Source organism: Oncorhynchus mykiss, chromosome 4 (genome assembly GCF_057628025.1).
Source record: "Oncorhynchus mykiss isolate SJ-2025 chromosome 4, ASM5762802v1, whole genome shotgun sequence".
NCBI lineage: Eukaryota > Metazoa > Chordata > Actinopteri > Salmoniformes > Salmonidae > Oncorhynchus > Oncorhynchus mykiss.
This window is the reverse complement of record NC_143025.1, coordinates 25,462,780-25,490,368: the sequence shown is the minus strand read 5'-3', so window position 1 is coordinate 25,490,368 and position 27,589 is coordinate 25,462,780. Positions and strand designations below refer to the sequence as shown.

Sequence of the window (27,589 nt, the reverse complement as noted above, 5' to 3'; positions counted from 1 at the left end):
CAGACAAATTAAACAACTTCTTTGAGGACAATACAGTGCCACCGACATGGCCCGCTGTGGGTTCTCTGTGGGCTCTCCTTCTCCGTGGCCGACATGATTAAAACATTTATACGTGTTAACCCTCGCAAGGCTGCCGGCCCAGACGGCATGCCTAGCCACTACAGCTCAGCATTCAACACCATAGTACCCTCCAAACTCATCATTAAGCTTGAGACCCTGGGTCTCGACCCCGCCCTGTGCAACTGGGTCCTGAACTTCCTGACAGGCCGCCCCCAGGTTGTGAAGATAGGAAACAACAACTACTGTTCTTAAACACTGGGGCCCCACAAGGGTGCGTTCCCAGCCCTCTCCTGTACTCCCTGTTCACCCATGACTGTGTGGCAATGCACGCCTCCAGCTCAATCATCAAGTTTATAGAAGACACAACAGTGGTAGGCTTGATTACCAACAACGACGAGACAGCCTACAAGAAGGAGGTGAGGGCAGTGGAGTGTGGTGTCAGGGAAATAACCTCTCACTGAATGTCATCATCAAGAGATGATCGTGGACTTCAGGAAACAGCAGAGGAAGCACCCCCCTATCCACACCGATGGGACAGCAGTGGAGAAGGTGGAAAGTTTCAGTTCCACCGACAAACTGAAATGGTCCACGCACACAAACAGCGTGGTGAAGAAGGCGCAACAGCACCTCTTCAACCTCAGGAGGCTAAAGAAATGTGGCTTGTCACCGAAAACCCTCACTAACTTTTACAGGTGTATAATTGAGAGCATCCTTTTGTGCTGTATCACCGCCTGGTACGGCAACTGCACCGCCAACAACCGCAAGGCTCTGCAGAGGGTGGTGCGGTCTGCATAATGTATTACCGGGGGCAAATTACCTGCCTACCTACAGACTTGATATCATTGGCCACTTTAATAAATGGAACACTAGTCACTTTAATAATGCTACTTTAAAAATGTTTATATATCTCACATTACTCATCTCATGTGTATATACTCTCTACTGTGTCCTTCACTATCTATTCTTTACTATCTACTGCGTCTTAGCCGATCTGTCACTGCTCATCCATATATATTCTCTCATAGCATCCTTTACCAGATTGTGTGTATTAGGTTTTGTTGTGGAATTTGTTAGACATTAGGTTTTGTTGTGGAAATGGTTAGATATTACCTGTTAGATACTGCTGCACTGTCGGATCTAGAAGAATAAGCATTTCGCTACACTCGTAATAACATCTGCTAACCATGTGTATGTGACCAATTAAATGTGATTTGATTTAGAATGGCACATTATTCCTATTTATCAAACAAACGTGATGTGGTCAGGGCAAAAGGTGCGCAATTGATTTGAAACTAGGGTTTCTCATCCCCGCAGGGTTCCCTTGGGAAAGGCAGGAAACAGAAGATGTCTGATATAGGACACTCCCATGACTTCTTCTCCCAGACTCCCATTGACCAAGAGTTATGTTCTGATGAATTATACAAGAAGAATTGGCAGGACACTGTCATACAAATGGACCAGTGGCTAGCCAAAAAAACAACAACAGATGGTTGTTGTTGTTGTTGTGAATGAGGTTGAACCATTTCAGGTTCAATTGTCTAGAGGATGTCCACAGGTCTTACCTTGAGGCTCCCTTTGACTTTGCGGCTTACATTTTTCCTTTTTGCAAGCTCAGCTTCCGTGGGCTGCTTTGTGGCACTAGAGTTCTCTGAGATCCTCCGACTAAGGGCTAGAAATGGTTATAGAACAGGGATGGGAAAAGGAAGACATTTTTTTAATTAAGGGGAATGTTTGACATGAAGGCATAGAGACTGGCCCAAAGCTATGTCCTCCTCCTAGTAGGTCGAGTACCACAGTGAATACAATATACTTCCTTTAAAAGCCTCAAGAAGTAAGGTTTTAAATACATACTTTGAATTAAACTAGAAAATGACTGTGCTTCCTGGAAAGTAAAGTACAGACTATGTTTCAGTTTCAATAGCAATGAATAGGCTCTACAATGATCTTTCATTACGGGCAGGTAAAGTTTGAGGTTAGGTCATGTGGGGGGGAGACCATAACGATGGAAAGAGGTTTCAACTTTTTATCTGTGCCATTATGGAATCTGTGACAGCATGGGCAGCGCCATTGAGGCTATCTCCATTTTAAAGTAGTCTGTTTTCTTCTTATTTTGTGTTTGAAAAAAGTGTAAAGCTAATATTGGTGATTAACCGCCACAAATCTTGTGTCATTAATTCACTGTGGCCACTATATGGCAGTGATATAGCTTAAATTAATTTACAAGCCATAGCACTCAATTTGAAGAAGACAATGCTCTGATCATTGGCTGATTGCTGTCAATCCATAGGAATCCCCACCCAGTTGACTACTTTAAAATGGTGGATGCTCTCAATGGCAATGCCAATGCTAAAAGGGGTTATATCTAAGTTGAGTCCTTTAACTATCTCTATGGGGGAAACTTACCAGGGGCAGGGCAGGTGGCCCTGGGTGTTTTGTGGGGCACAGGCCGTTTGGGAGAGGACTCAGGTCGGGGGGCCACAGGCTGGACGGGCCGGGTCTGTTTGGCTGACAGCTTCTTCAGACTAACCTGTCTCTTCTCAAACATCTCCTGTACATCGTCCAGCCTCTTTAGAGCCTTTTGTACATTAGCCTGATGGAAAGCACAGATCAGGGATCAACAAATAGGACCATTGTTCTTCTGTAGGCTGACAACTCCAGGAATTAGGATTCCATGAGTGAATTAAGGGAGCACTGCACACACCTTGACTTCAACGTTGAGGACTAGCTCATACTGGTTGTGGATGTTCTTGAGGTCACTTAGTTGGTTCTCCTTGGCCGTCTCCAGGAACTTCTCAATGTCCTGCAGGGCTGCCTCAGCCCCTTCCTGGGACTGGCACTTGTCCACAGCCTGAGAGGCCAGCAGGTACACCCCCGACTCACACCACTGGTTTACCTACAACCACCCGAGAACACATGGATGAATGAACAACTACAGTAGCTACTGTCTAGGCTCCATATCAGTAGTATATCTAGGCTCATTTGCATGGCACTAATGTATATTTTTAACTACTAATGTTATACATGGATGGCATGTATAGTTGTTTAGGAACTAAAAAAGAAGGTACTGATTATTGTATGGGACAATATACTGAACAAGCGTTTTTTGAGACAGATAATATGAAAAAAACAATTTTATTGCTTTGCTGAAAAAGTGGAAGTACCACTAACCTTGATGGAAGAGGGAAACTTTGTGAAAGTTATTTGAATTCATGAGAGCATGTGTAAATGACGTGTATAATCATGCAAACAATCTCTCCCTGAGGACATTGCCTTTTCTGACAGCAATATAGAGATGAGGAGCCTCTTATGTTATCCACCCCACCTTGTCTATGCCTTTGTGTATTTGGCGTGATTTGGAGAGGACGTCGTACTTCTTTTGGACCTCGTTGGTGAAGTCATCACAGATGCGTCGGAGCTCCACACACTTGGGCCGTATGGAGTCCACAGAATAGTGGTTGCTCTGAATCAGCTGGTCCCCGTGTAGGGCGTGGAGCTGGGCCTTCTCTAATGACTCCTAATATGCATCAGACAGAGAGCCATTCATCTCACATGACCACATTCGTGTTAGGTTTACATTCAATACAATCCAAGGCTGATGATCACGTGCTGATTAACACATAGTGGATACATTGTGCTTTGTATTGTCTTGTAAGGTGTAGATGTTACATCTCATATAATATTTGTTATGTGACTTGGTTGACCTGAGCCTTCTCCTCTAAGGTATTGAGGTCCTTCAGTAACATCTCTACCAGGGTGACACAGTCCCCAATGTCTGACAGGGCTGTCAGAGTCGCCATCAGACTGTCCAATGACACTTTCACCTGTGGAGGGGACACAGAGAGAGCAGGAGGTTAAGGACTTATGTACAGTATTTCCAAGCACATATGCTTGAGAGGAAGCGCTATATACTGTAAGTGTGAGGTTGCAAACATAAAAAAAGTGTAATTAAACTGAGAAATTGACGGGTGAGCAACTAATTTTGGACAAGGTGTTACATTGTAACGGCTACTTCTAATAGCTGTCTCTGGGGGAACACAAATAGCCAGGCTGTGTCCTGTTCAGCTTTCTTTGTTAACATGATTAAGCTAAATCTGCTGACTACAGCAGTCAGCGACTCTGTCACAGAAACATACGTACCTCTCGGAAGTCATGCTCAAAATGGCGGAACTGTAGGCACTGCTCCAGTTTGAGGTGATGTTTAGACCAGAACTGTTCAAAAGCGTTTTCTGTCTCATCTAGCTGGGCCAACAACCTGAAATACAACATGGACATATAACATCATTTGCAGCATCTTTATCCACCTCTGGAATATACTCTTAGTGAGAAATTAAATAATAAGTTAAATCATTTGTGAACCGAACACATACAAATGATTTAATTGGGAGCTTCCATCTCCAGTAGGTCCCAGTAACCAACCTTTCCACAGTGATGTGGTTCTCCATCTCGTCTGGGTTTAGCTGGTGGTTCTCAGACTTGGCAGCCTGCTCTTTGATACAGCCCAGTAGAGTGGTTCCCTGTTTCATCGCTAATTTCAGTTCATCCTGTCAAAATGAAAGAATTCATTAAATACCATTATAAACCGGGTGGTTCAAACCCTGAATGCTGATTGGCTGAAAGGTTGGTAACCAGTTTATAATAGCAATTAGGCACCTCAGGGGTTTATGGTATATGCCCTATATACCACGGCTAAGGGCTGTATCTAGGCACTCCGCGTTGCGTCATGCTTAAGAACAGCCCTTAGCCATGGTATATTGGCCATATACCACACCTCCTCTGGCCTTATTGCTATTATAAACTGGTTACCAACATAATTAGAACAGTAAAAATACATGGTATACGGTCTGATATACCACGGCTTTCAGCCAATCAGCATTCAGGGCTTGAACCACCCGATTTATAATGGTATTGCTGGTTTGGGAATAGAAAACTCTGATTATTATCTAGGCCATTGATGCTTATGGTTAAACTACAATGCCACAGGCTATGATAGAACCCATTCCCCTGTGTATTGGATCACACTACTGTATGTGAATGTAACTAATAGTAAACTAACAAATATCAACACAATCTTCAGGTGTTGAGGATGTTAGCCATGAGTACAAGTAAATCATTGTAGGAAGCCAGGTTCAGTAGTATTATGTTGACGCTGAAGCAGAGCCCCACCTTGAGTTTGTCGTGCTTCTCAGTGTGAGTAGTGAGTAGGTCTTTGGTGCACTGCACATCATTGGGCAGCTCCGTCTCTGCCAGGTCTGTACCGAACTTCTGCAGCATTTGAGCCGTGGTCTTCACCGTCACAGCAAAGTTCTCAATGGCCTGACAACAAAAAACATAACACACTTGTATTGTTTCCAGTGAGTCCAGAAAATAACTGGTGTAAGGCCAATGTCATGGTAACTCACTGTCCGGCGGTGGATCCACTGGCTGTGACAGTAGTCCAGGTTCCCACCAAGCTCACACGTTAGCTGGCCCTTATCCACGTAGCCATATAAGTCAGATAGGGAGTTGAGCATCACAATCTGTAGGGAAACAAATTCACATACATTGCTGTGTGTTATAGATGTCAGGGCATCTTCTGCATTACCAGTCTCGGTTTTCTCATCTGATTTTAGGGTTAGACAATAATTGTCACGGCATAAAGTTAATATAGGCTTCTGTGTTTTTTTGGTTTCCTCCATTTCTCTATTTCCACTTCCTCACCAGTAAGGATGACACACACACGCAAGGTGATGAGGAGTCTGAGGAGGAGTTGCAACTTTTATATTTTACAGTTACAGTATACTGTAGGCGTCTGGGGATAATGCAGGAGAATTGGCCTTCACCAAAAAAATGTATGAAGGGATATACAGGTGTATGTTGTCACATTCTACAGCTTTCTATAAACAAGGAAAACATGCAGTGAGTACATAGTCATTGTTCTAACAGTTAGTTTACAGGTGAACATCACACTCCGAAGCAACACTCCACATGACATTAGGTCAATCACTATCTCACACCCAGACACAGAGGAAATGTTTCTAAGATGATCTACGAGTTGGACAGGGTGAGTGGTAGCGAAACATTCTTACCGGTACCTTCATTTTAAAGTCATCCCGGTGCAGCTTCATGCCAATGTCAGCGATGGCCCTCTGGAAGAAGCGGGAGGGCCTTAGCACCAACACCAGCTGGAGGTTCCCTGGAAATGCCCCCTAGTGGACACAGGTACAAAACACAGCTTCATACCATCTCATAGCCTTGTGTGGAGTTAGCCTTGTGTGGAGTTAGCCTTGTGTGGAGTTAGCCTTGTGTGGAGTTTGCCTTGTGTGGAGTTTGCCTTGTGTGGAGTTAGCCTTGTGTGGAGTTAGCCTTGTGTGAGGGAGCTTTGCTCTGCGCTTACTTTCAATTTAACATAATCTCAAGAATTTGCAGTAGATTATACTCCCCCAAAAATTATTCATACAATACTTCCTGATATAGGAGCATTGGTAGCAATTATATTTTACAATGTTACATGATGCTGAGATAAAAATGCTTGGTCCCATTCTGTCTGTGGTGTGGCCAACTCCTCTATTGAAGTCAAAGACAGTGAGGAGTTAAAGCACAAACAGACTGGATAACCAGGCAAGAGATAAAAGCCCTGTCTGAAGTGAAAGATGGACATCGTCATACCGCTATCCGCGTCAGCGAGGCCTTCACTGAGCTCCATTTGTCCCGCCTGCGGTCGATGATTATAACGAAACCGATGCTGGCCACGTCCAAACTTGACAAAGGAAAGATGGGAATAAACGCATGCGGTAGGTGAAGCTATCCAAGCATGCAGTCACAAGACATATCCAAGAGGGCACTACACTACACTCTTGTGCTCTGTCTCTGTACAGTTTAAACAGAGTTGACACAAAATCACTTCAGCACTTTTAGAACCAGGCCATTATAGTTAACAGTGTTAGAAGAGCTGTGTAAACTTGTGTAATGTTTGGGGTCTTTTACAGGGAAGAGGTGTTTAAGTGAGGGCCATTAACATTCTCAATGTGTTACTCTGACAAAAAGGTGAATAAAGTTGCTCATGTCTAACATCTTAATGTGTTATCTGGCCTAATATAATTCCTACTCAATTGAGCAACTTTTGTGTATTTTCCTGGCTGCGAGCAGCTGACATGAGACAAGATTAATGGTCCTCACGATGTACCATGAGAGAAAAATGACATCCCAGTTTTTTCACAAGACACATTTCTCAGGATGTGGAAAAAATTGAAAACGAATTGAAAATGCTACACCTCAAGAAATGTGTCTTGGGAAGTACCTTTGGATTTGCGGTTGGATGGGAGTTAGCCGGAACCACATCCCATACAGAGGGGATGAAGTGGCATTTCCTACTGGGCACAAACTAGTTGGATCAACATTGTTTTAATGTAATTTGTCAATGTATTGTGACATGGAAACTCCGTGGGAAATAATTGAATTTGAAAAAAGTGTTGTTTTGAAGGTGAAATGTCAACCACAGGATTATGTCATCTTTTTGTCATAATCAAATTTAAACATAGACAAACCTTGAATAAAATATGTTGAATTTGTACCTTTAAGACCTAAGATCTTCAACGTTATATCCACTATCAGAAAAAAACGACAGGCTGGGCATCCCCTCCTACTGGAGAATTGATCTATATACAGCTATCCATTGGTCCCCCATCCAGGGTTTTAACCAAGGCCAGCCCTGCTTAGCTATGATATTTGTCACTGACTATTGCCAATATTAGATCATGAGAGTGATTGTTGAGAGATCTCCACTTGAAAACGAAATAGATTCACTGTTGCTATTGAAGTCATTCCAAAGGGTACGTTTAACATAGCAAATGAAAAGTGACTGTACTTTCACTCAAATATCATCATTGATGCTATTCAGGACTATATACGGTAACATTTGCAGTCATCAACAGCAATTGTTTCAATTCAACCCAGAATTCAAAAAAAAGAAAATAAATTACAATAGGCCAAGGGTTTCAAGCAACGTTTGATTTCAAATGTAATTATATTTTGTGACATTGAGTTATGTTTGGTTGTCAACGCAACCAAATACTAACATTTGAAGGAGATGCATCTTCTGCTTGGATAGTTCCATCTGTGCCACTAATTCAATATTATCTTACAAACTAATGCAACATTCAACCTTAAAATAAGTAATACATCCATGGCCACATTGAGGTTTCTTTAACTATAAATGTGTTATTATGTAATCATGCAGAGCATGCATGTTCAAGACAGCATGCATAGGTCATCGCCGATCTGTGGAGATCATCACTGCTGTAATAATCTGCACAGAATGTCAAACGGCATTCACCACCTGTACTTTTAATGTCATTTCAAATGCATCCAGGTCATTTGGTTCTGCTTTTAGATGAAGCTCAGTATTCATCTGTTGTATAAATAAACAAAATATCTGATATTGTATTCACATTAGATTTTCTTTTAAATGGTTGAAAGCACATCGATAGACATTTGGGTGACAACTAAACCAAAAATTTGACATTGTTTTTCCATTCCAAATGGTTGAAAGCACAATGATCACAAATTGGAAATTCAACTCATTTAGGGCTGTCTTTTTGAGTGGGTGACAGGTTTTAATCTCGCTGATCAACGTCTCAACCAAATTGTACCCAATTATCCACGTTGCAATGATGTGGTGTACCCAATATCTTTCTTCAAGCCACACTCTTTAGAAGCATCACTCTTTAACCTGCTATTACCAAATATATAGTAGAATTCAGTGCCAGATCCCCGGAACAGGATCTGGCACCTCTCAGTTTTGTTCCAGAACCCATTTGCCAGGATCCGGTACCTCTCTTGGCATACTTTTTCCCCCACTATTTGCAATGTAATAAAAGCAATCAGAGCAATCAGAGTTAGTTCAGGTTGACTCCTCTGTAATTATCCTGCCCATTAAAAATCGTAATGTGAAATCATGCCTGATATTCTAAAAATGGATTTGTGTTGTGCCAGCCCGGGTTTATGGTTTGCGCAACATTGTAGCCTATGTCGACCAACGCCTATATAGACCAGAAGCAAGCCTGTATCGCTCACAGATCTAGAATGAGATTCACTTCCTATAATCTCTCTCTGCTCTGATAGACATGATCCTTCCAACTCATCTCTTCCGCGTTGCACTTCCTCATTTCTTTCCTTATTGAATCATAGCCGCCGAAGGGAACTCGAGATGCTGCAGCCTCCCTGATGAATTGAAATTCTAGGCTACATTTGCCAAAGTTATAGAACTACTCCTGTCTGATCATAAATACATCAAGTACATCAGAATGCTAGACCAGGAGTAGGCCTATAATTTAGCAACAGAGGATCAATAGTTTATGTAAAAATAAATAAAAAATGCCTAGCTGTGGATTGTGTAGCTCAATCACTGGGCATAGCCTACAGTCGGGAAGGCGCGGGAAATCGGTCAGTGCAATCAAAACAGGCCTTAAGCAAATATTTATAATAGGCCTACTTCGACCAACGGGTAAAACACAGGTTGTAAAGCAAATGGATCCTGCTGTAAAGAGACGTCTAATCTGTCTGTAGGCTACCAAGTTATCAACTTCCAAATAGCCCTGTTGAGCAAACAGCATTGTTTTACAAAGTCAAACAAGAGAGATAGGCTTTTGGCAGGAGCACATCGGCCATGGCTGGTGAGTGAGCTCTGCATCATTGGGTCAGTCAGTGAAACTGGAAAGCCTTTTTAAGACTAATAAGATAATTTCCTCCTCTAATTGTACAATATGTGTGTCTCCAAACACCTAGGACTTGGCTATTGATGGATTCGAGACAGGGTCGTTTTAATTGATCTCAGATTCTCAGTTTGTCAGTGTTAAAGTAGCCTGTCATTTTGATAATTTGTGAGGTGTTAAAAAATATTTGTCTAAAGTCTGCAGTCATCTAAAATGTTGAAAAATTGCATGAAATACATTTATAAAAAGGTCACATTTTTTCCCTGACCCTAGGCTACAAAATATTTGCCCAATGTGTGCAACTTAAGCAAGCCCGTCTATTCAACTGCTCTATACCAATTTGCAAAAGCTATGATAATGCATGCATTACTTCATTCTTATATTTTTTTATGCGTTCTGGTCCTTCAGAGGCCCCAGATCACCCCGCTCTCGGGCTCACTTTTAGTTCTGGCACCTCCCAATTTACAAATTAAGCACTAAGCCTCTGTTCTCCACTGTGGGAAAATAAAGTGCACCAAAAGTGCTACTTTGATCTGAACTGCATAGCCATGGGTGAATATGCATGGTTGGAAAGAAAGCTTTAAATGCATTGCTCCTACTATACCTGGGGATACTGGTCAGATATGTTACAACATTCTGGAAGTCCTCCGCTACGAGGTCGCCGAAGCCTGAGTACTCCGGGAAGGTGATGATTGGGGCACCATCTTTCCCTCTTCCTCCTGCACACAGAGGGGTAAAACAATTGGTTGTTATAAATGTGTCCATTTTGTTACGTTCATTCGTTCACACCAGACATTGACAGGCAAATAAACATTAATTGGACGCAGTCCTAGAAAAGTTATATTTACACTAATTAACCACAAGGTGGAAACATTGGGTTAAAAAATGTCAGCATTGTTTGCCAATGTTTGATATAATTTGATAATTTTTTGACAATTAAGTCATTATTTAATTATTTGAAACATGAAACTTAACAAGTTTGATAAGTGAATACCTTGATCTAACAGAAAGAAAAGTTTCTTATTAAATCCTGAAACAAATGAAGCAGCCATATTATAATGCATGATCCTATATCTCTACAATGAGAGATTGATCAGTCAAAGTGTACCACTATGAGAAAGCATAGTGGAGCAGCAAGGCCACCATTTATCTAAAGTGTTCCACCTCACTCAACATCATGCCCCCAGTGCTTACATTCATGGGTGGAGATCGGGGACTAGGGTTTGGCCTTATTATCTAGGTTGAATTCTTCTCAACGTCAAAACAGTTCCGTTTAGGATGACAGAGGGGAACTGCTGTAAATGGTATCTTTGTGCAAGGCTTTTATTTGCCCGAGGCAGTCTGATTTTCTACTTAAGGCTTGTGTCTGGGCACTCACTTTATCTGGACACATTACTCTCATTCCTGTGGAGCACGTCAAGAAACATTGCCTTTGATATTATTGGTCAGGTAACGGTAGCTCTTTACTTTCAACTCGCATTGATTAACTTCTCCTCCTCTCCCTTCTCTCAGTCGGTTCTAAAAAATGTACCAATCACACAGACAAGCATAACACCCTCCTCCCAAACTCCAACGCTGTCACTGTCGTTGTGCTAAAAGCAGCATTTTGTTCATTTCCTGTGCCATCTCGCCTGCCATCCATCCCACAGGGTGACATCTCACCTATCAGTCCTCCCAACCAGACACATCCAATCACCTGCTGATGGCAGAAGAATCCATACCTGCCGCCACAGGAGATCCTTACACATGTCAGGGCTCGTTGTCTACTTCTCTCACTGACAACAACACTACATCAGATAATAATCAGAGTTAGAAAATACAGCGCTGTCTGGAAAACTCCACTTAGCACCACCTCTTCAGGTATAAGTACTGCCTGAAAGTAATATTGGAGGAAAACCCATTGAGAGACCCACTGAGAATTTTTAAAAAACAGCTTGCGGTGTAGGTCATAAAACATTCTTGTGTTTTTTCCACAGTAAAATGACATAAGTTTGAAAGCTAGCTTTTCTGAGCCAGGGTTTTTAGACTGAGGCATAAGCTTGGCAGAAGTGCAGCAGGCCGACCCCTGGTGGTTTGACATGGGTGGGAAGGAATGGAAACAATCCCAGGCAGAGGCTTAGGTGTGGACGTCCCGCCCAATAACTACCCACAACTCCCTCTGTTATTGTCCCAGCTTAGGCCCTACACCTCTGCCACTTCTATGTCTCCAGTAACTAAAATATGGATATGCCAGAAGATGAAGACTCATTTATTTGTGCTCCAAGAAGGTTATGAGGGAAATAACGCAGAGATGGAAAATGTTTGAGAGAGTCTTCTGGGTTGATCTGTGAGCACACAGATATGATATAGGGGACTCAATGTTCTCACCTACGTGTTAATAAGACTATACAGTACTGTATGTACAGTTGAAGTCGGAAGTCTATACACATTTACATTTAAACTCAGTTTGTCACAATTCCTGACATTTAATCCTAGTAAAAATTCCCTGTTTTAGGGCAGTTAGGATCACCACTTTATTTTAAGAATGTGAAATGTAAAAAATAATAGCAGAGAGAATGATTTATTTCAGCTTTTAATTCTTTCACCACATTCCCAGTGGGTCAGAAGTTTACATACACTCAATTAGTATTTGGTAGCATTGCCTTTAAAATAACTTGGGTCAAACATTTCGGGAGCCTTCCACAAGCTTCCCACAATAAGTTGGGTGAATTCTGGCCCATTCCTCCTGACAGAGCTGGTGTAACTGAATTGGATTTGTAAACCTCCTTGCTCGCACACACCTTTTCCTTTGCTGTTGTTCTGGGATTGATTTGCACTTTTCACACCAAAGTACGTTCATCTCTAGGAGACAGAACACGTCTCCTTCCTGAGCAGTTTGACAGCTTTGTGGTCCCATGGTGTTTATACTTGCGTACTATTGTTTGTACAGAGGAACATGGTACCTTCAGGCGTTTGGAAATTGCTCCCAAGGATGAACCAGACTTGTCGAGGTCTACAATTTTTTTTCTGAGGTCTTGGCTGATTTATTGTGATTTTCCCATGATATCAAGCAAACTGAGATTGAAGGTAGGCCTTGAAATACATCCCAGGTACAAATTATGACTCAAATTATGTCAATTAGCCTATCAGAAGCTTCTAAAGCCATGACATAATTTTCTGGAATTTTCCAAGCTGTTTAAAGGCACAGTCAACTTAGTGTATGTACACTTCTGACCCACTGGAATTGTGATGCAGTGAATTATAAGTGAAATAATCTGTCTGTAAACAATTGTTGGAAAATGTACTTGTGTCATGCACAAAGTATATGTCCTGACCGACTTGCCAAAACTATAGTTTGTTAACAAGAAATTTGTGGAGTGGTTGAAAACGAGTTTTAATGACTCCAACCTAAGTGTATGTAAACTTCCCACTTCAACTGTATGTATGTACACATTCACTACTTCCGGATCCCAAAAAGTGGCCATTTCAGGCACTGAACAAAGCTTGTGAATATAGTCAGAGGAAATGGTTCACGGTGTAATGTCGTAATGCTGTTATTGTCATGGAGCAGACCAAACAGGAGGCCGCTGAGGCGAGAATAGCTCATAATAATGGCCGGAACAGAGCAAATGGTATGGGATCAAACACCTGGAAACCATGTGTTTGATCTATTTGATAACATTCCACCGATTCCATTCCAGTCATTACCACAAGCCCGTTCTCACCAATTCGGGTGCCACCAACCTCCTATGACCTCTGTCCACTCTGGGACAGGAAGTCATTAAGAGGCACTCCAATCGATCAACTGTATTAAAAAGGTTCAAGTCTGCTCACAACTCAATCATGATTTAAGGTCAACACCGGAAATGGCCTTTTAACTGATAATGTGACTCGAAAGGATATGACCCATTTCCTTTTTCTGTCCGCGATCCAACTGAATCATGAAACATTGCAATGTGTAGTACTATAGAAGCGATCACATCTCTCTAAGTGAGGATAATAATAGTCATTTCCATCCTTCGGACATCCATCTTTCCTCCTTCATAAAGGGAGAGGAACTACAATATTTGCCTGTCTGTGTGTGAGAGAAGCAGGATTAAGGAGAGGAGACAGAGCCCCTAGATACATACCTGAGAGCAGGGCAAACTGCCGGTGCAGCTGCTCTATGATGTCGACAGCCAGCAAGGGCCTGATCTCCTGCTGCATGATCTCATCTGGGGAAGGAAACAGGAGAATGCCTCCAGTCAGCAATCACAATATCATAGGAGAAAGAGACGTATTATTAAAACACTAGCGTACAACATGTCCCAACTAATCAAGCCCCCGAGGCCATACCCTGGCCCAATCATCATCAGCGGAGGCTGCTTAGGGGATGACGGTGCGTAATAATGGCTGGAATGGAGTAGATGGAATGGCATCAAACTTCTGGAAACCATGAGTTTGATGTATTTGATGCCATTCCACCTATTCCACTCCAGCCGTTACCACAAGCCCTCCCTCCCAAATTAAGCTGCCACCAACCTCCTGTGATCTACATGTCGGACAAGTCAGCTCAGTATGTTCTGTGGAATATGAGGGCAAGGCTGGGCGCTGGACCTTTCCACAGTGTCTGTTCTCTCTCCAACAGTGGTCTCCATGTGTAACGCTGCCCCTCGCAGTCAAGACCTTTAGCTGTGAATGCAGATGAGCTTTGTGTGCCTTTGTTAGATTTCCATTACAAGCTGCAGTAGCGACTGTTGCCCCCTTTCACACAGATCATTCTTTCATTGTGTTGTTCCTGTAAGACTTAGTAGCTATTCTGGATACTTGGCGGGGAGGAGGGGAAGGATGGTTGATGAAGCTCCATCAGTCTGCCTTAATGGTTTGGGGTCACCCTGGCCTGAAGCACACTGCAGCTAGCTTTTCACTGTGAACAAAACACCCTCTGTCTGGCCATGGTATAAAGGAGTGTATTAACACAGACTGCACTTTATCCAGTCCTGGTCCTCCAGATGTTTCCCTATAGTCAGATCACATGGTCAGGATAAACTCCAGGCCCTAGTCAGTCATATCTGCTGTATTGTTAGTCTGGTGGGTGTGTTGTCCACACAGAGTTGATTCTGTGGCAGGTTGTGCCAGCAACATGTGGAGACACCATGAAATAATGCCATGGCAACACAGAAGGGCGCCATCCTCTGCGCTCCACCCACCTCATCCCAGTGTTCACCTCACCTTTTGCAAGGGAGCCTACAGCCTTCTCCATTTGCTCCAATGAGCAGAAACACACACATTCACTCTCAGCTACAGGAACACATCTACTGGATATGAGGACTTACAGTACATACTGTATTTTCCCCTAATCCAAGCTGTGTGGTAAACTGAATGAATTTATTATTGTGACATGCCATTAATGAGATAGTCAAGATTGTTGCTTGCATAAGGGTCAAAGTGCAATGCAATATTGTCAGATATGAACTTGACGGACAACAATATAACAACCTCAAACTTGTATGATTCCCATTTGAGAGTTGTACTGTATGCACCATTTTCTCTGCCTGGAAAGTTAATAAATGTTTAACGTTAGTTACCTCAAACTATATGGAGGGCAAGCAGGTTTCCTTTGAATCATTAGCTATGGTGAGTTATATGATCAGGTACAAGGTTCTAGAAGGCTCAGTAAAGCTCCAAGAAAGCATCATTGCGTAGCCTACTAATTAACAACATTGCAGCTCTTGTGAAATAATGAGTAGAGGACTGGATAAATGACACAAAGCAATTACAACAGATGTTATATATTTGTAGCCTACATAACTTTTATCACGCAACAATCTAATTTTCACACAGTTGGCCCCCACCAGAAAAAAAGCCTGAAGCACACTGGCATCTCCCCCACAGAAAACTGCAAAACAACTGAGGCATTTTGTCCCTCAGCATTAACTACGGACAGACAGGCAAGAGTCCCTTGAGCTCCTCAGAGGAAATGCTGAAGAATGTCTCAGCCTCTTGGTATACTGTTGAAATGGAAATCAAGTCTAGGACCAAGGCTAGCAACATGAGTGACAACAAACGTGTGTCTCTGTTTGGCATGTAAACACCCTATTACTCCCGACAGAGAGACAGCCAGCGAGCAAGGGGAGTGAAAATACCTTACCTATGACAGGTCTGGTTCTCTTCATCGTAGTGCCACTATAGTTGGGTGTGAGGAGAGAGAAAAGTCACACTAATCCAGGCGACGGGGGTAAATCACACAGCCAGTAGCGGTAGTTTGGCAAAACAATTTTTTCAACCATTTTCATCCCCTTTCTCCTCTTCGGACTTCCGTAATAAGTAACCCAAGACACACACACACACACACACACTCCCCACTTACACACACCCGAACACACACATACCCAGCTCGCAAAGTTTTTTTCTAAGGAAGGAGTGCATCTGTTCCTTTGGGCATTTTTTCCAGACCCATCTGTGTCTCACAGCTCCACTCTATTCTCTCACAAGACTCTCAGCGCACAGCAGCCACACAAGCAACCTATCAGGACTCAGGGAGGAGGAAAACACTGCTTACTGCCTCTTTAAGTGGGGGGCAGCCCCAAATGTTAACTAGACTTCTGAGAAAGAAAAAAAGAAAAAGAGAGGATCAAATCAGAGCGTTCTGTGTTGTGCTCTGGTGTTCTCCTCCCTTCAGCAGCATCCCTCTCATTAAAGTCACGTGCTGACTGTGCACCCCTTTCTGATCTGACTCTATCTCCTCTCTTCTCCCCCCTCCCCCCATCCATCCCTCTTCTCTAAGAGCAGCTGCATGGGAAGACAAGGGTGTTTATGGTCCTAGAGGAAGTATGTCCCAAAACACCAGTGGCAGCTACTGAGGCATTGTATGTTAAACAAGCAGCTTTCCTTCCTATTGTACACTGTATTCCAAAATAGTGAGATTCACTGAAATGTGCTGTCCAGTTTGCCACATGAAATGTGTTACAATATTCACACAAAGGACAACATGAAAACCATTCTGTTGTAAATCCGATTAAATCTTTTAATGGACCTGAATGTATTATACAATTTCATAAACACGTCATTTAAAATAATCTCAATCCATGTGGTACTTTGAATCTATGTCAGAGTTTAGACTTAAAACTCTACCCTTTATTTTGTAAACAAACACAACAAACTCTACCAGTAGATCTGGTATTATGGGATAATTAGCTCTGTGTTTAATCACTTGGCGGGTCAGCAGCAGTCTACAGCAGGGAGATCAGCTGTGTCTGAACGAGTAGATGGGAAGTTAGCTAGACTCCCTCTCTGCTATGTCTGCCCTGTCGACCTGCCTGCCTGAGCCACCATGGATTTCACACACAGACAATACGCCTACTGTTACAGGGTTACATAACAAGAGGCCATTATTGAAGACAAAATAAGGAGACAGCCAATTGTTCAGAAGGAGTGCAAATCAATGTGTTGATACATTTTGCATTGTTCTCTTTCCAAACAGAAGACACACGTCACAAATACACTCAAGTTTTCTGTATGTAACACAATATCCTACAATATCCACCACATATAGCATAAACACCACACACACTTTCTCTCCACACTATCCTCATAGGATATGAACCCCTTAGTTGACAAATTGAGCCCCGAGGGTGAGAAATTCATAACAAAATCTGTCCTCCAGGAGAGGACAATTGATAGGCTGGATTAGCCTCCCTAATGAGCATCTTAAAGCAGTGGACTATCTAACACAAATCATCCCCTCAGCATCAGGGACCAGCGGACCACAGCACTGTTTTTCGAGCTCCCCTCCCATCAACATGTGACTGTAAAGACACTCAGCCAACCAGCCCACGACGTTCCTCCTCCAGTCTGATCCCTGCTACACGACACCCACCCACACAGATACACACAGGTGCACGCCAACACATACATGCAGGTGTGTGCATATGGAGTAACACATTTAACTAAATGGACATTTAACACAGAAGCACAATCAAATGAGATGCATAAAGTATTGTATGAAAGTAGTCCATCCTTGTCATTTAATAGTGGTTGATACAGCCTCTCCTGAACAAAAGCTTCTGTCTTAAAGGAAACCTCCACCCAAATCAGATCTTTTGGTATTTTGTCCATTGTTGACATAGTCCCAAAATGTTTTGCTTGACAACACTCACATTTTCACGAGATGTAACTTTCAAAATACAGAAATCATTCCTGTACGATGCCTTTTGCGTCACATGATGCTGCGTTTTGCGTCATATGACTTCTGTATTTTAAAAGTTACATATCTTGAAAACTCAAGTGCTGACAAGCAAAACACTTAGGGACTATGTCAACAATGGACTAGTGAAACAAATACCAAAAGATAGTTTTTGGGTGGAATTTTTCTTTAACTAAAGGGACATGAGAATATGTGACCAACACTCCATGCTGATCTCCTTCAATATTGTTGGAGAGGAAGTTTGAATATAGTAGATATTTGTTCGTAAATCCACATACGTCCAAAAGAGCACGTTTCCCATTGACACTCAGGAAAAGGGCGGTCGTGCAAGAAAACAATAAAAGGATGTGTCAGACCGGTCCATTTATCTCCCAATAACAAACCTGCCCTAGTGATGGATAGCAAATGTCAGCTAAGCCAAAACTGTCTTTGGAAGTAGGACGAGCCCCAGATGTGTAATAATCTGGACTTCAGGTGGAGGGAATACCAACCAACCGATTAGATAAAAATAGGGCAACAAATTGGGATTTTGACCATGAATTTTGGCCAACATTCATGTGGAAACTTGTTCTAGGAACAGAATGAATGGACGTCATTATGGTGCTGAGAGATGAAAGGATTTCTGAGGAAGAGACGTCAAGGCCATGCGATGGTCATTATGGTTTCCGTCTTACACTCAGGACATTAAGATGGATACCCCATTCTCTTATTAACAATCAAAAACCTATTGGAATTGCGCTTGGACAGATACAGAAACGGCTTTCTGCCAATAAAATGTGTCACTTTGTTCCGACTAAAGAACATTATCTCAGAAACACCTTTGAATGAAGACAGTCCAGGAAGAGCAAAAAGTGACACATATCCTTACTTGAACGTACCCAAACAATTTGATTGCATTTATATCTTCAGACACACATATTTTGAACCAGATGCCCTGAAGGACATAGGCTTGACAGCTAACTGGATACCATAGGTGACTATTTTCTTCAGTTGCAAGGGATAATCACACATAAGAGACGGTGCATGTCTAGGCATTGAAGATTTGTGGGACCATCAACTGCTTCTGGGTAGGCTATTTTGTGACTTCATTCAACTTTGCCAGCTAGTCTTTTCCCACATATTTAAAACAGTCAGACAGGACATCTTTATCCAACCACAGACACCATGATTCAGATTGTCATTCTTTTTAAACATGGAGCCATTTTTTTCTGCTGTCATTGACACTTCTCCACAGAGAGAAACATGAATAATTGTGCAAGCCTGCATGCATGGTATAAGATGTGTTCTAATCAAGTGTTCTTTAAAAGGTTGTTGTGATGTGGAGCTTTCTATCCAGGACAATGCAAGCCATTTGACATGCAGATAGGAAAGCAACCTGGCATATGATAAGCATGTCTGAGAAGGTTGAGAACTGCCATGCCTATTCATAAAGGCATCAGTCTAATATTAGAAGGAATGGCATACCTCAGATAGCAGCAGCGGCAGACTAATGAAATCTCACTAAAGCATGTACATGTAGCAGGGCCTTAGCAGCATCACATCAATCAACAAGCGCAGCATAATGGTTCGAGCGTTGGACCAGTAACCAAAAGGTTGCTGAATCGAATCTCTGAGCTGACAAGGTAAACATTTGTTGTTCTGCCCCTGAACACAAGGCAGTCATTGTAAATAAGAATTTGTTCTTAACCGACTTGCCTAGTTTAAAAACAAAACTGACAAGGGGATGGAGTGAAGGAGAGGTGCTGAGAAGGAGGTTGAGAGGGAAGAGAGGGAGGACATACTTCTCCCTGTGGCTGACTCAGTCTTCTGACACACCCCCAGAAAGTGGTGGTAGGACTCCATCTCCCCGGCAGAGATACGCACCATGGAGGAAGCGCCACGCGTGTGCCTCCCACATACCGAACACCGCGAGGGGATGGTCTGGTACCGCGGGGAGCCGTCCATCATCCCACCACAGCAGAGTGCCAAAATATCTGCACTACTCATCTCTGAGAGTGTGTGCGTTTGTGTTCAAGAGATTGCTTTCCTGCACACCAGCCTGTGTAGTTCCTTCCTACGCAGTGCCTAGTGTAGTCAAGGTCAGTCCAGACTCCAGCCCAGGGAGAAAGGGACAGAAAGAGCTCGGAGCGGCTACCAGAGCTTCACTCTCCTCCCAGGCTCAGTCTTCCTGAATCACCCCTGGTCTGCTTTTCAAGTCCCCTAGACGCTCTTCTCTTACAGTGCCTTCCATCTGATAGTCTGTCTCTCAGCGCAGCACATCTCACACACACACACATACTCTACACAGTACGCACACACCCAGTCCCCTGCTAGCCTCTACCACTGCAATTATTTATCTTCAGTCCCGGGAGCCAGTGAGCGGTTGCCTCTGACCTCTGCCTACGTCTCTTCCCTCTCTATGCCGGGCACATGCAACAGAGGATAATCAAAAACCCTTCTTATGTAACTATATAAGCTTAGGTGACTTCACACTCAGGGGAGAATGTAACAGTGAAATGCACCATGTATTTCTCTGTGAAGCACAACATGTATGCACAGAAGCAACGGGTAACTACACTGTATAATACATTCCATTGTGAATTGATCAGGCATTTTGAATTCCCCAGCTCTATTTGTGACCAGGTTCCCACAAGGTGTTCACAGGGTAATCACCGGCCTCTCTGTTAGGTCACATTGCTGAACGCCTTAAGCCTGTAAGCACGCAGAGCTCCTTACTCAAGACGTCACATGGAAACACAACTCCACTCAACCACCAGCCCCAACCTACTGCTCTCTACTGAGCAGGCTTCTCCAGTAGCACAACTAGCTTACATCACATCTGTTTCACACCACTCGGAGGCAAAAGAGACATGGAAACCAGACCTGTATGAGTGTGAAAGAACATGTAAATTAAGGTTTAAAGTAGGTATTCCTGTCACTTACACATAACTGAGCCCATGGCGAGGTCTTCCTGTCTGGACCGAACCAGACCGCTGAACACTACAGTCCTGCCCTGGGGGCTCCAGCTGTGGTTATGAAAAACCGCACAGAGCACCACGGAGCAGATTCCTTACAATGTGTGTGTCTGTGAGTGTGTGGGTGCATGTGTGTGTGTTCTGTCGCCAGAGGTCTGAGTTCAAGTCTTGTGACCAGTGGAGCACAGGAGACTGGCATGGTTTACACCAATATCCTCAACTATACCCTGAGGCACTGGGGCTTCCCTTTCCTCCCCCACCCAGCCCAACATTCAGCCTCTGTGCTGTGGAGTACTGTGTGGACAATGTGCGTCAGGAACACAGCACAAGAGGCACTGCTTTTCCTCCTGGCTGTAGCTCATTTACTGTCCTTGTCTCAGAAGCCCTTTCTCACCCCTCCCTCCCAAGACACTCTCATTGGCGAAGGGCACGTACTTCATGAGAATAATAACACACAAGAACATTATCAGTCATACTCAATCATACTAAGTTACACCCGTGGGCATGGCACTTGGTGTAAGTTTGTAGAACTGCTATTGTAGCCTACTGTCTGACATTCTTTTAACACTCATTCACAAATCTGCGTCTTCAGGCTTCACCACACCGTGTGCTGTAAGAACTTAACCATTACGTCATAATGTGTCCATTTAGTGTCAAAGTGATGACCAATATGTGTGATACTATAGTCTTGATGTTTGCCACATGGAATAGGAGCCAGTGGCCTTCCTGCTTTTAAAAATGCATAATACACAGGTCTGTATCTTAAGCTTACCTTTCCACTGGCTGATAAACATAGATCACTCTCGCTAGCTAATCTTAGGACACAGGTCTATTCAGGGACGACTTTAATGACAGTGATAGGCCTATATTTGGCTTTAGTGTTTACCTCTGCACGCACCTCCCATACACATCTACTACAATAAACAGCTCAGTCCAAAAAGATCTCAAACATACAGTGCACATAATCTGATATTGCCACATTTGCCATATAATGTAATAAAATATATATGTAAAAAATGTAAGATGCAATGTCCCTACTTTCTTTATGGATGACTTTGAGATACGTCTCCACAGACTATGCTCAGATAGTTGGTCTCCCAGGCAGAGAGAATGGGTGTCCACAGACAGACTCCTGTTCCTAAGTGGTGTTGATGTGCAGGAGATCACCAGTTCAGATGTTTTACTCACAGTGATTATGTCATGTGAGAAGAACTAGTGGCTTTTGCGAAAGTGTTCACCCCCTTGGCGTTTTTCGTATTTTGTTGCCTTACAACCTGGAATTAAAAAGGATTTTGGGGGGTTTTGTATCATTTTATTTACACAACACCGTGTGTAAGATGCAAAATATTTTTTTATTGTGAAACAAACAAGAAGACAAAAAATATATATAACTTGAGCGTGCGTAATTATTCATCCCCCCCAAAGTCAATACTTTAGAGCCACCTTTTGCAGCAATTACAGCTGCAAGTCTCTGGGGTATGTCTCTATAAGCTTGGCACAATGAGCCACTTGGATTTATGCCCATTCTTCAAGGCAAAACTGCTCCAGCTCCTTCAAGTTGGATGGGTGCCGCTGGTGTACAGCAATCTTTAAGTCATACCACAGATTCTCAATTGGATGGAGGTCTGGGCTTTGACTAGGCCATTCCAAGACATTTAAATGTTTCCCCTTAAACCACTTGAGTGTTGCTTTAGCAGTATGCTTAGGGTCATTGTCCTGCTGGAAGGTGAACCTCTGTCCCAGTCTCAAATCTCTGGAAGACTGAAACAGATTTCCCTCAAGAATTTCCCTGTATTTAGTGCCATCCATCATTCCTTCAATCTGTCATTTTTTTCATTTCACTTCACCAATTTTGACTATTTTGTGTATGTCCATTACATGAAATCCAAATAAAAATCAATTTAAATTACAGGTTGTAATGCAACAAAATAGGAAAAACGCCAAGGGGGGTGAATACTTTTGCAAAGCTGTATATGTTCAGTTCAACAATATGATCTTGAATCACAGTACTGGCATTATCTATTCTAAACCACTATGCTAATGAAACAACATAAAAGACTAGAAAAGCAGCAACACCTGCTGTACAAGGAGAATATCTGAGTATTTGCACTGTTTGTTTTTCTACTTAAGGTCAGAGGCAGGGAGTAAATTCCATCATATGACATCACCATGTGGCTCTGTCAGCAGAAAGCTGGCCTTTGCCATTGGGACATGTGCTCTAAAAACATGAAAACAGGAACAAGACACCCCCATATAAAAAAACGTACTCCTCATGTTTGGATCCGGAGATCACTCTTCCTGTCGCCCTGCCCGCTCTATCGTCCTCTCAAATGCTCCCTGGACCGTCACTTCTTCAGTTCTGAAGCCTACCCAGCCCTTACCCCCACCCTGCTCTGTCATCAACGAATGACAGAGCAGCCACATACTTCGAGCCCACACTGCATAGGACCAGTGCAGTAAGGCCAGGTTCTCCTAGTGTCACTGGCATCTGTCAGTCACTCCTCCCTCTAGAAAATACACACACACTGCACACACATAGGGAGGGTGATGAATAGTATTGTATATGTGAGCTCTGAACAGCACCGTGCTGGTAGTAATGAGGTCCAGGATCACACACACTGAGTCAGACACCCACACAGTGTCTTTTATTGCTTCCTGCTATTGTAATGGGGCTCACACATATATATCTGCATGTCAACACAAGGTCACCCTATTTTTGAAAGATACATATTGGAATGCATCTGCTAATCCTCACAATTAATTTTTTATTCTCTCGTTATTGCAAGGACATAACCAACCAAGTCCAAATAGCATATACAGCATTTATTTCACATTTTATTTGACATAAACATGTTGATGAACAACCCTACCCTAACCATAAAAAATATGTGGAAAAAGCTTGTTTCAGTGCCATTTCAATTATACATTTGTATATATATAAATGAGTAGTATGTCGTCCCTAGTTCAGAGTTGTTGTGAACATCTGCACTATTACATTGTGGCAGTGAGCCCCAGTTATCAGTGCAGGAGCAGAGCATGCATCAAAGCTCTCAACCGTGAGAAGCACTGAGGATAGGAAATCGACTCAAAGATCAGGTATTGTCACACCCTGACCTTAGTGTTCTTTGTTTTCCTTGTTATTTTGGTTAGGTCAGGGTGTGACATTTGTTTGTGTTTCGACTTGTCTAGGGGTTTTGTATGTTTATGGGGCTGTTTCCTTTCTAGGTGTTTATGTAAGTCTATGGTTGCCTAGATTGGTTCTCAATTAGAGGTAGGTGCTTATCGTTGTCTCTGATTGGGAACCATATTTAGGCAGCCATGTTCTTTGGGTATTTTGTGGGTGATTGTTTCCTGTGTGTGCCACACGGGACTGTTTCGTTGCCAGTTCACTTTGTTATTTTGTATTTGTGGTCATGTTCAGTTTTCCCTATTAAAACATGGACACCTACCACGCTGCGTATTGGTCCGATCCTTGTTTCACCTCTTCGGAGGAAATCTGCCGTGACAGGTATGCTGTGACTGCACACAATATACTGCAACCCCTTGCGAGATAGATTAAGGATCTGGTAAAAAAAAAATAATAATAATAATCTGCAGTGCTATGGATCATGAATTTACACCGTAGCCTTGAGAGGTAATTCTTCTCACAAACAATGCCCTATCAGGGGTGAGCAAACCTTCCCAACCACCTTCAGAGAGGAAAGGGTTACAGAGGTCAAGGTCACAGAAGGAGAATGGGGAGTAGTAATCCCCAGTACTCCCTCTGTCTGTCCTAGCCTTACCTGACCTGACTTCTGTCTTCTACCTACATGCCCTCTGTTTTTCCAAGCCTGCTGTGAAGCTTGACCCTGCTGATCTGAGGTCCACCCTGAGCCCTTGAAAACTGGTGCAGTAAGTCCATATTAGAGTTTGAAATTAGGCCAGACTCTTAAAATAGATTTATGACTCAATGGGCTATTGTTCCATTGTGTTACTGTGAGCACCAATCAAATACTGGCCAATGCCCAAAGGGGGCTGTGCGAAATAAGACAAACGTTTTCCAAAGAGCCCCTTTCACGTAAATGAGGGACAAATGGGAAGCAGTGTGAATACAGCCTACGTCATAACAAGACTGGGCTGGCTGGGCAACAAGACCAGATCTGTTATGATACCAGGAAGATCTATGGCTGGAACACCTACCTAACCTTAAGATATGTTGACAACCTCTGAGTGAAACAAAATCCAACAGTCTATGATATGTCTACAGATGAAATGCACTCAATGAATGAACATCGAATCCCTGCAATCAATCCTTTATGATTCCACATCATCTAAAATCCAAAAACGGAGATAAAGTTGATGGCATTGTTGTGAGGGGATATGATTTCAGAAGTCAGAGGTGAGGAAGGCATCTGATCAGGACATTTGAGATGATGAACACCAGGGCTGCTGTTCCAACAGGAGAGAAGATGACCTCCTGACCTTTCCATTGTTCACCTCTCTGCATATGGGATAGAATCTGGACTTTTTATATATCTCCTTCTGTGCCAAGGAAGGCTTATGAATGGACTATCAGTATTACAGAATGACATGGCACACGCGCTCATGGTGGCATCTGGTATTGATTTTGGAAGATAGCAATGGCCCTTTGGCTGCTAAGAGGATGAGGGGTGGAGACATAGATAAAGGGAGGGACAAAACAATGCTGCTTCTATTTATCCATTTAACTCTTTATGATGTAGATAGTCTCTCAATAGATTCATTGCTTACTGTAAGAGGATATAACTACTACAGTGCCAGAGTTACAACAAAATGAACGACAGACGAGTAAGCCAACATTCATCCTGAGAGAAGCCATAAACATGCTCACACAAAATACATAACGTCTAGGATCGAGGTCGGTGCTGTAGAGCCAGTGGAACATGTACATTGTCACTGATCACTTGGTGAGAATCTGCCAAGAATGGTTACTCATCTGTGGAAAGTATGTTTTAAACAAAAAACCACAAAGTGATTACACTGACATTTTAATGCATTTTCCAGCCTTGGTGCCTTTACGATTCCCTGTCAGCTGCGTCTTTAGTCTGGGCTCATGTTTTGATGTGGTTGTATTTTCTGTTTATATAGGCCTATAGACCGTTTCATTTCCCTGTGTTAACCACATAGTATGTGTCTGGGGCCAGCCTTGAGTAGCCAGACCATGCTAATCCCGTTAGTTCAATTAGCAACGGATGACCGATGCCACACATTTCCATTGTTCTACTCTACTAAATAGTACAGAAGGCATCCTGAAATGAGGGTTACTGCTACACAGGGCCAAAATCTTTGCACACTATGAGGTTAAGAATTTAACTCATGTAATACTGAGTTTATATTTCCCTATATGATTTGGAGATTGAATTAGATATTAGATATCCTTGGGATGTGTTGTGGAGGATTGCCCTGTACACAAGAGGCATTGCACTACTGTAATTCCTCGGTTGCTAGAGGCAACAAAACATAACATTGTTTTTTTCCTGAAAACTATTTGAAGGACCATTTCAAGTCGGTTGTGTATTTTCCTGTAAATATAATTTGTTTGGAAGAGCTGTGAGGGGACGATGGTCTGCAGTATGATCATTCTAATAACTCTGTTTGATAGAGGAAGCCGCTTGAATTCTACATCATTTCTATCATGAATTATTCATAAAATCCATACACCGTTACCCTAGATTACACAGCCTTCACACTCCGGCAACTATGTTGTCACCTGCCACCAATGAGAGCTCAGATAAGGCTTGCCTCTTTCGCTTTCTTTCTCTCTGAGTCATGGAGCCTGTTACAAGGTGTAACTGCAATAATATCTCTGATGTAGTGCTGCTGACATCAGCTGCCAAGCTCACCATTTCCCACACATGGCTTTTAATGTCAAATATGTGATTGAATCTGCACAGCTCTACATCCCTTACAGATGAACAGAGGGGTGTGTCTTTGATTTTAAAGAAATCAATAGAGAATAAATGCCACTAGCAGAATAACATTACTATTGTCAGTCTCTTGTGTAGCAAGGCAATCATCTTCAGTATAGGGAAGCTCATTATGAACCTTGCATTAAAGAACACTGTTGGGACCGTTAGGTCCGATCGGTATAATAAAGTGTTATGATGAGAGCAATCTATAACGCTCAACATATAACATGACACTGACAATGATTTAATTATGGTTAATGAGTAAAGGAGGAGGGCCTCCAAGTCTATGGATGTGTTATGTGTTGGCCAAAGACCACCCTACGGGTGTGATAGTGAAAATAATTGGGGGTCTGTGATAATTTGGGGGCGTGAGAGATGCAAACAGCAACACAGGAGAGGCCGTTTCCATAAATCAATAGGGCCAATGCACACAAGCCTGGGCTATCTCAGTTTCTATGGTAACTGGCTGTATGGTCCCCTCCTCAATAGATGGCTGCTGCCTGACTGCCTCACGAGAGCAGTGATAGAATACACTCCGTAACAATCTCCAGCGTGGCACAATAACCTACTTCCTCTGCCCAGCCCGGAAGACCCGGATGTAGAATATGGAATGAAGGAGAACAAGAGGAATTTTGAGAGGGGGAGATAGGAACCTAAAGAGATGTATACTAGGTTGTGCTGTCTTCTGTGGCTAATAACAATTGAGTATCATAAAATATGTAACGAAACCCATAGACACCGATAAATACTGTATATCTATCTGCATGATGATACACATATTGTCTCTAAAATGTG

The 27,589-nt window shown here is 42.8% G+C and overlaps 1 protein-coding gene across 40 annotated transcripts in view; it reads right to left on the bottom strand.

Moving 5' to 3' along the window:
* LOC110521584 (guanine nucleotide exchange factor DBS) overlaps nucleotides 1-27,589 on the bottom strand; it is a 70,339-nt gene that overhangs the window by 41,554 nt on the left and 1,196 nt on the right. For 11 of the 40 annotated variants that reach the window (XM_021599228.3, XM_090231602.1, XM_090231606.1 and 8 more), the window contains exons 2-14: nucleotides 13,859-13,942; nucleotides 10,354-10,468; nucleotides 6,706-6,796; nucleotides 6,126-6,245; nucleotides 5,460-5,576; nucleotides 5,224-5,373; nucleotides 4,477-4,601; nucleotides 4,198-4,312; nucleotides 3,762-3,881; nucleotides 3,383-3,574; nucleotides 2,762-2,953; nucleotides 2,464-2,650; nucleotides 1,623-1,729 (exon numbers count right to left, since the gene is read on the bottom strand). In XM_021599228.3, the coding sequence (XP_021454903.3) occupies nucleotides 1,623-1,729; nucleotides 2,464-2,650; nucleotides 2,762-2,953; nucleotides 3,383-3,574; nucleotides 3,762-3,881; nucleotides 4,198-4,312; nucleotides 4,477-4,601; nucleotides 5,224-5,373; nucleotides 5,460-5,576; nucleotides 6,126-6,245; nucleotides 6,706-6,796; nucleotides 10,354-10,468; nucleotides 13,859-13,942 (1,715 nt within the window). Of the gene's footprint in view, nucleotides 1-1,622; nucleotides 1,730-2,463; nucleotides 2,651-2,761; nucleotides 2,954-3,382; nucleotides 3,575-3,761; nucleotides 3,882-4,197; nucleotides 4,313-4,476; nucleotides 4,602-5,223; nucleotides 5,374-5,459; nucleotides 5,577-6,125; nucleotides 6,246-6,705; nucleotides 6,797-10,353; nucleotides 10,469-13,858; nucleotides 13,943-15,858; nucleotides 16,492-19,694; nucleotides 19,976-20,835; nucleotides 21,205-27,589 lie in introns of those variants that run through there. The other 29 variants (XM_021599232.3, XM_090231605.1, XM_090231613.1 and 26 more) reach the window with 6 other exon arrangements.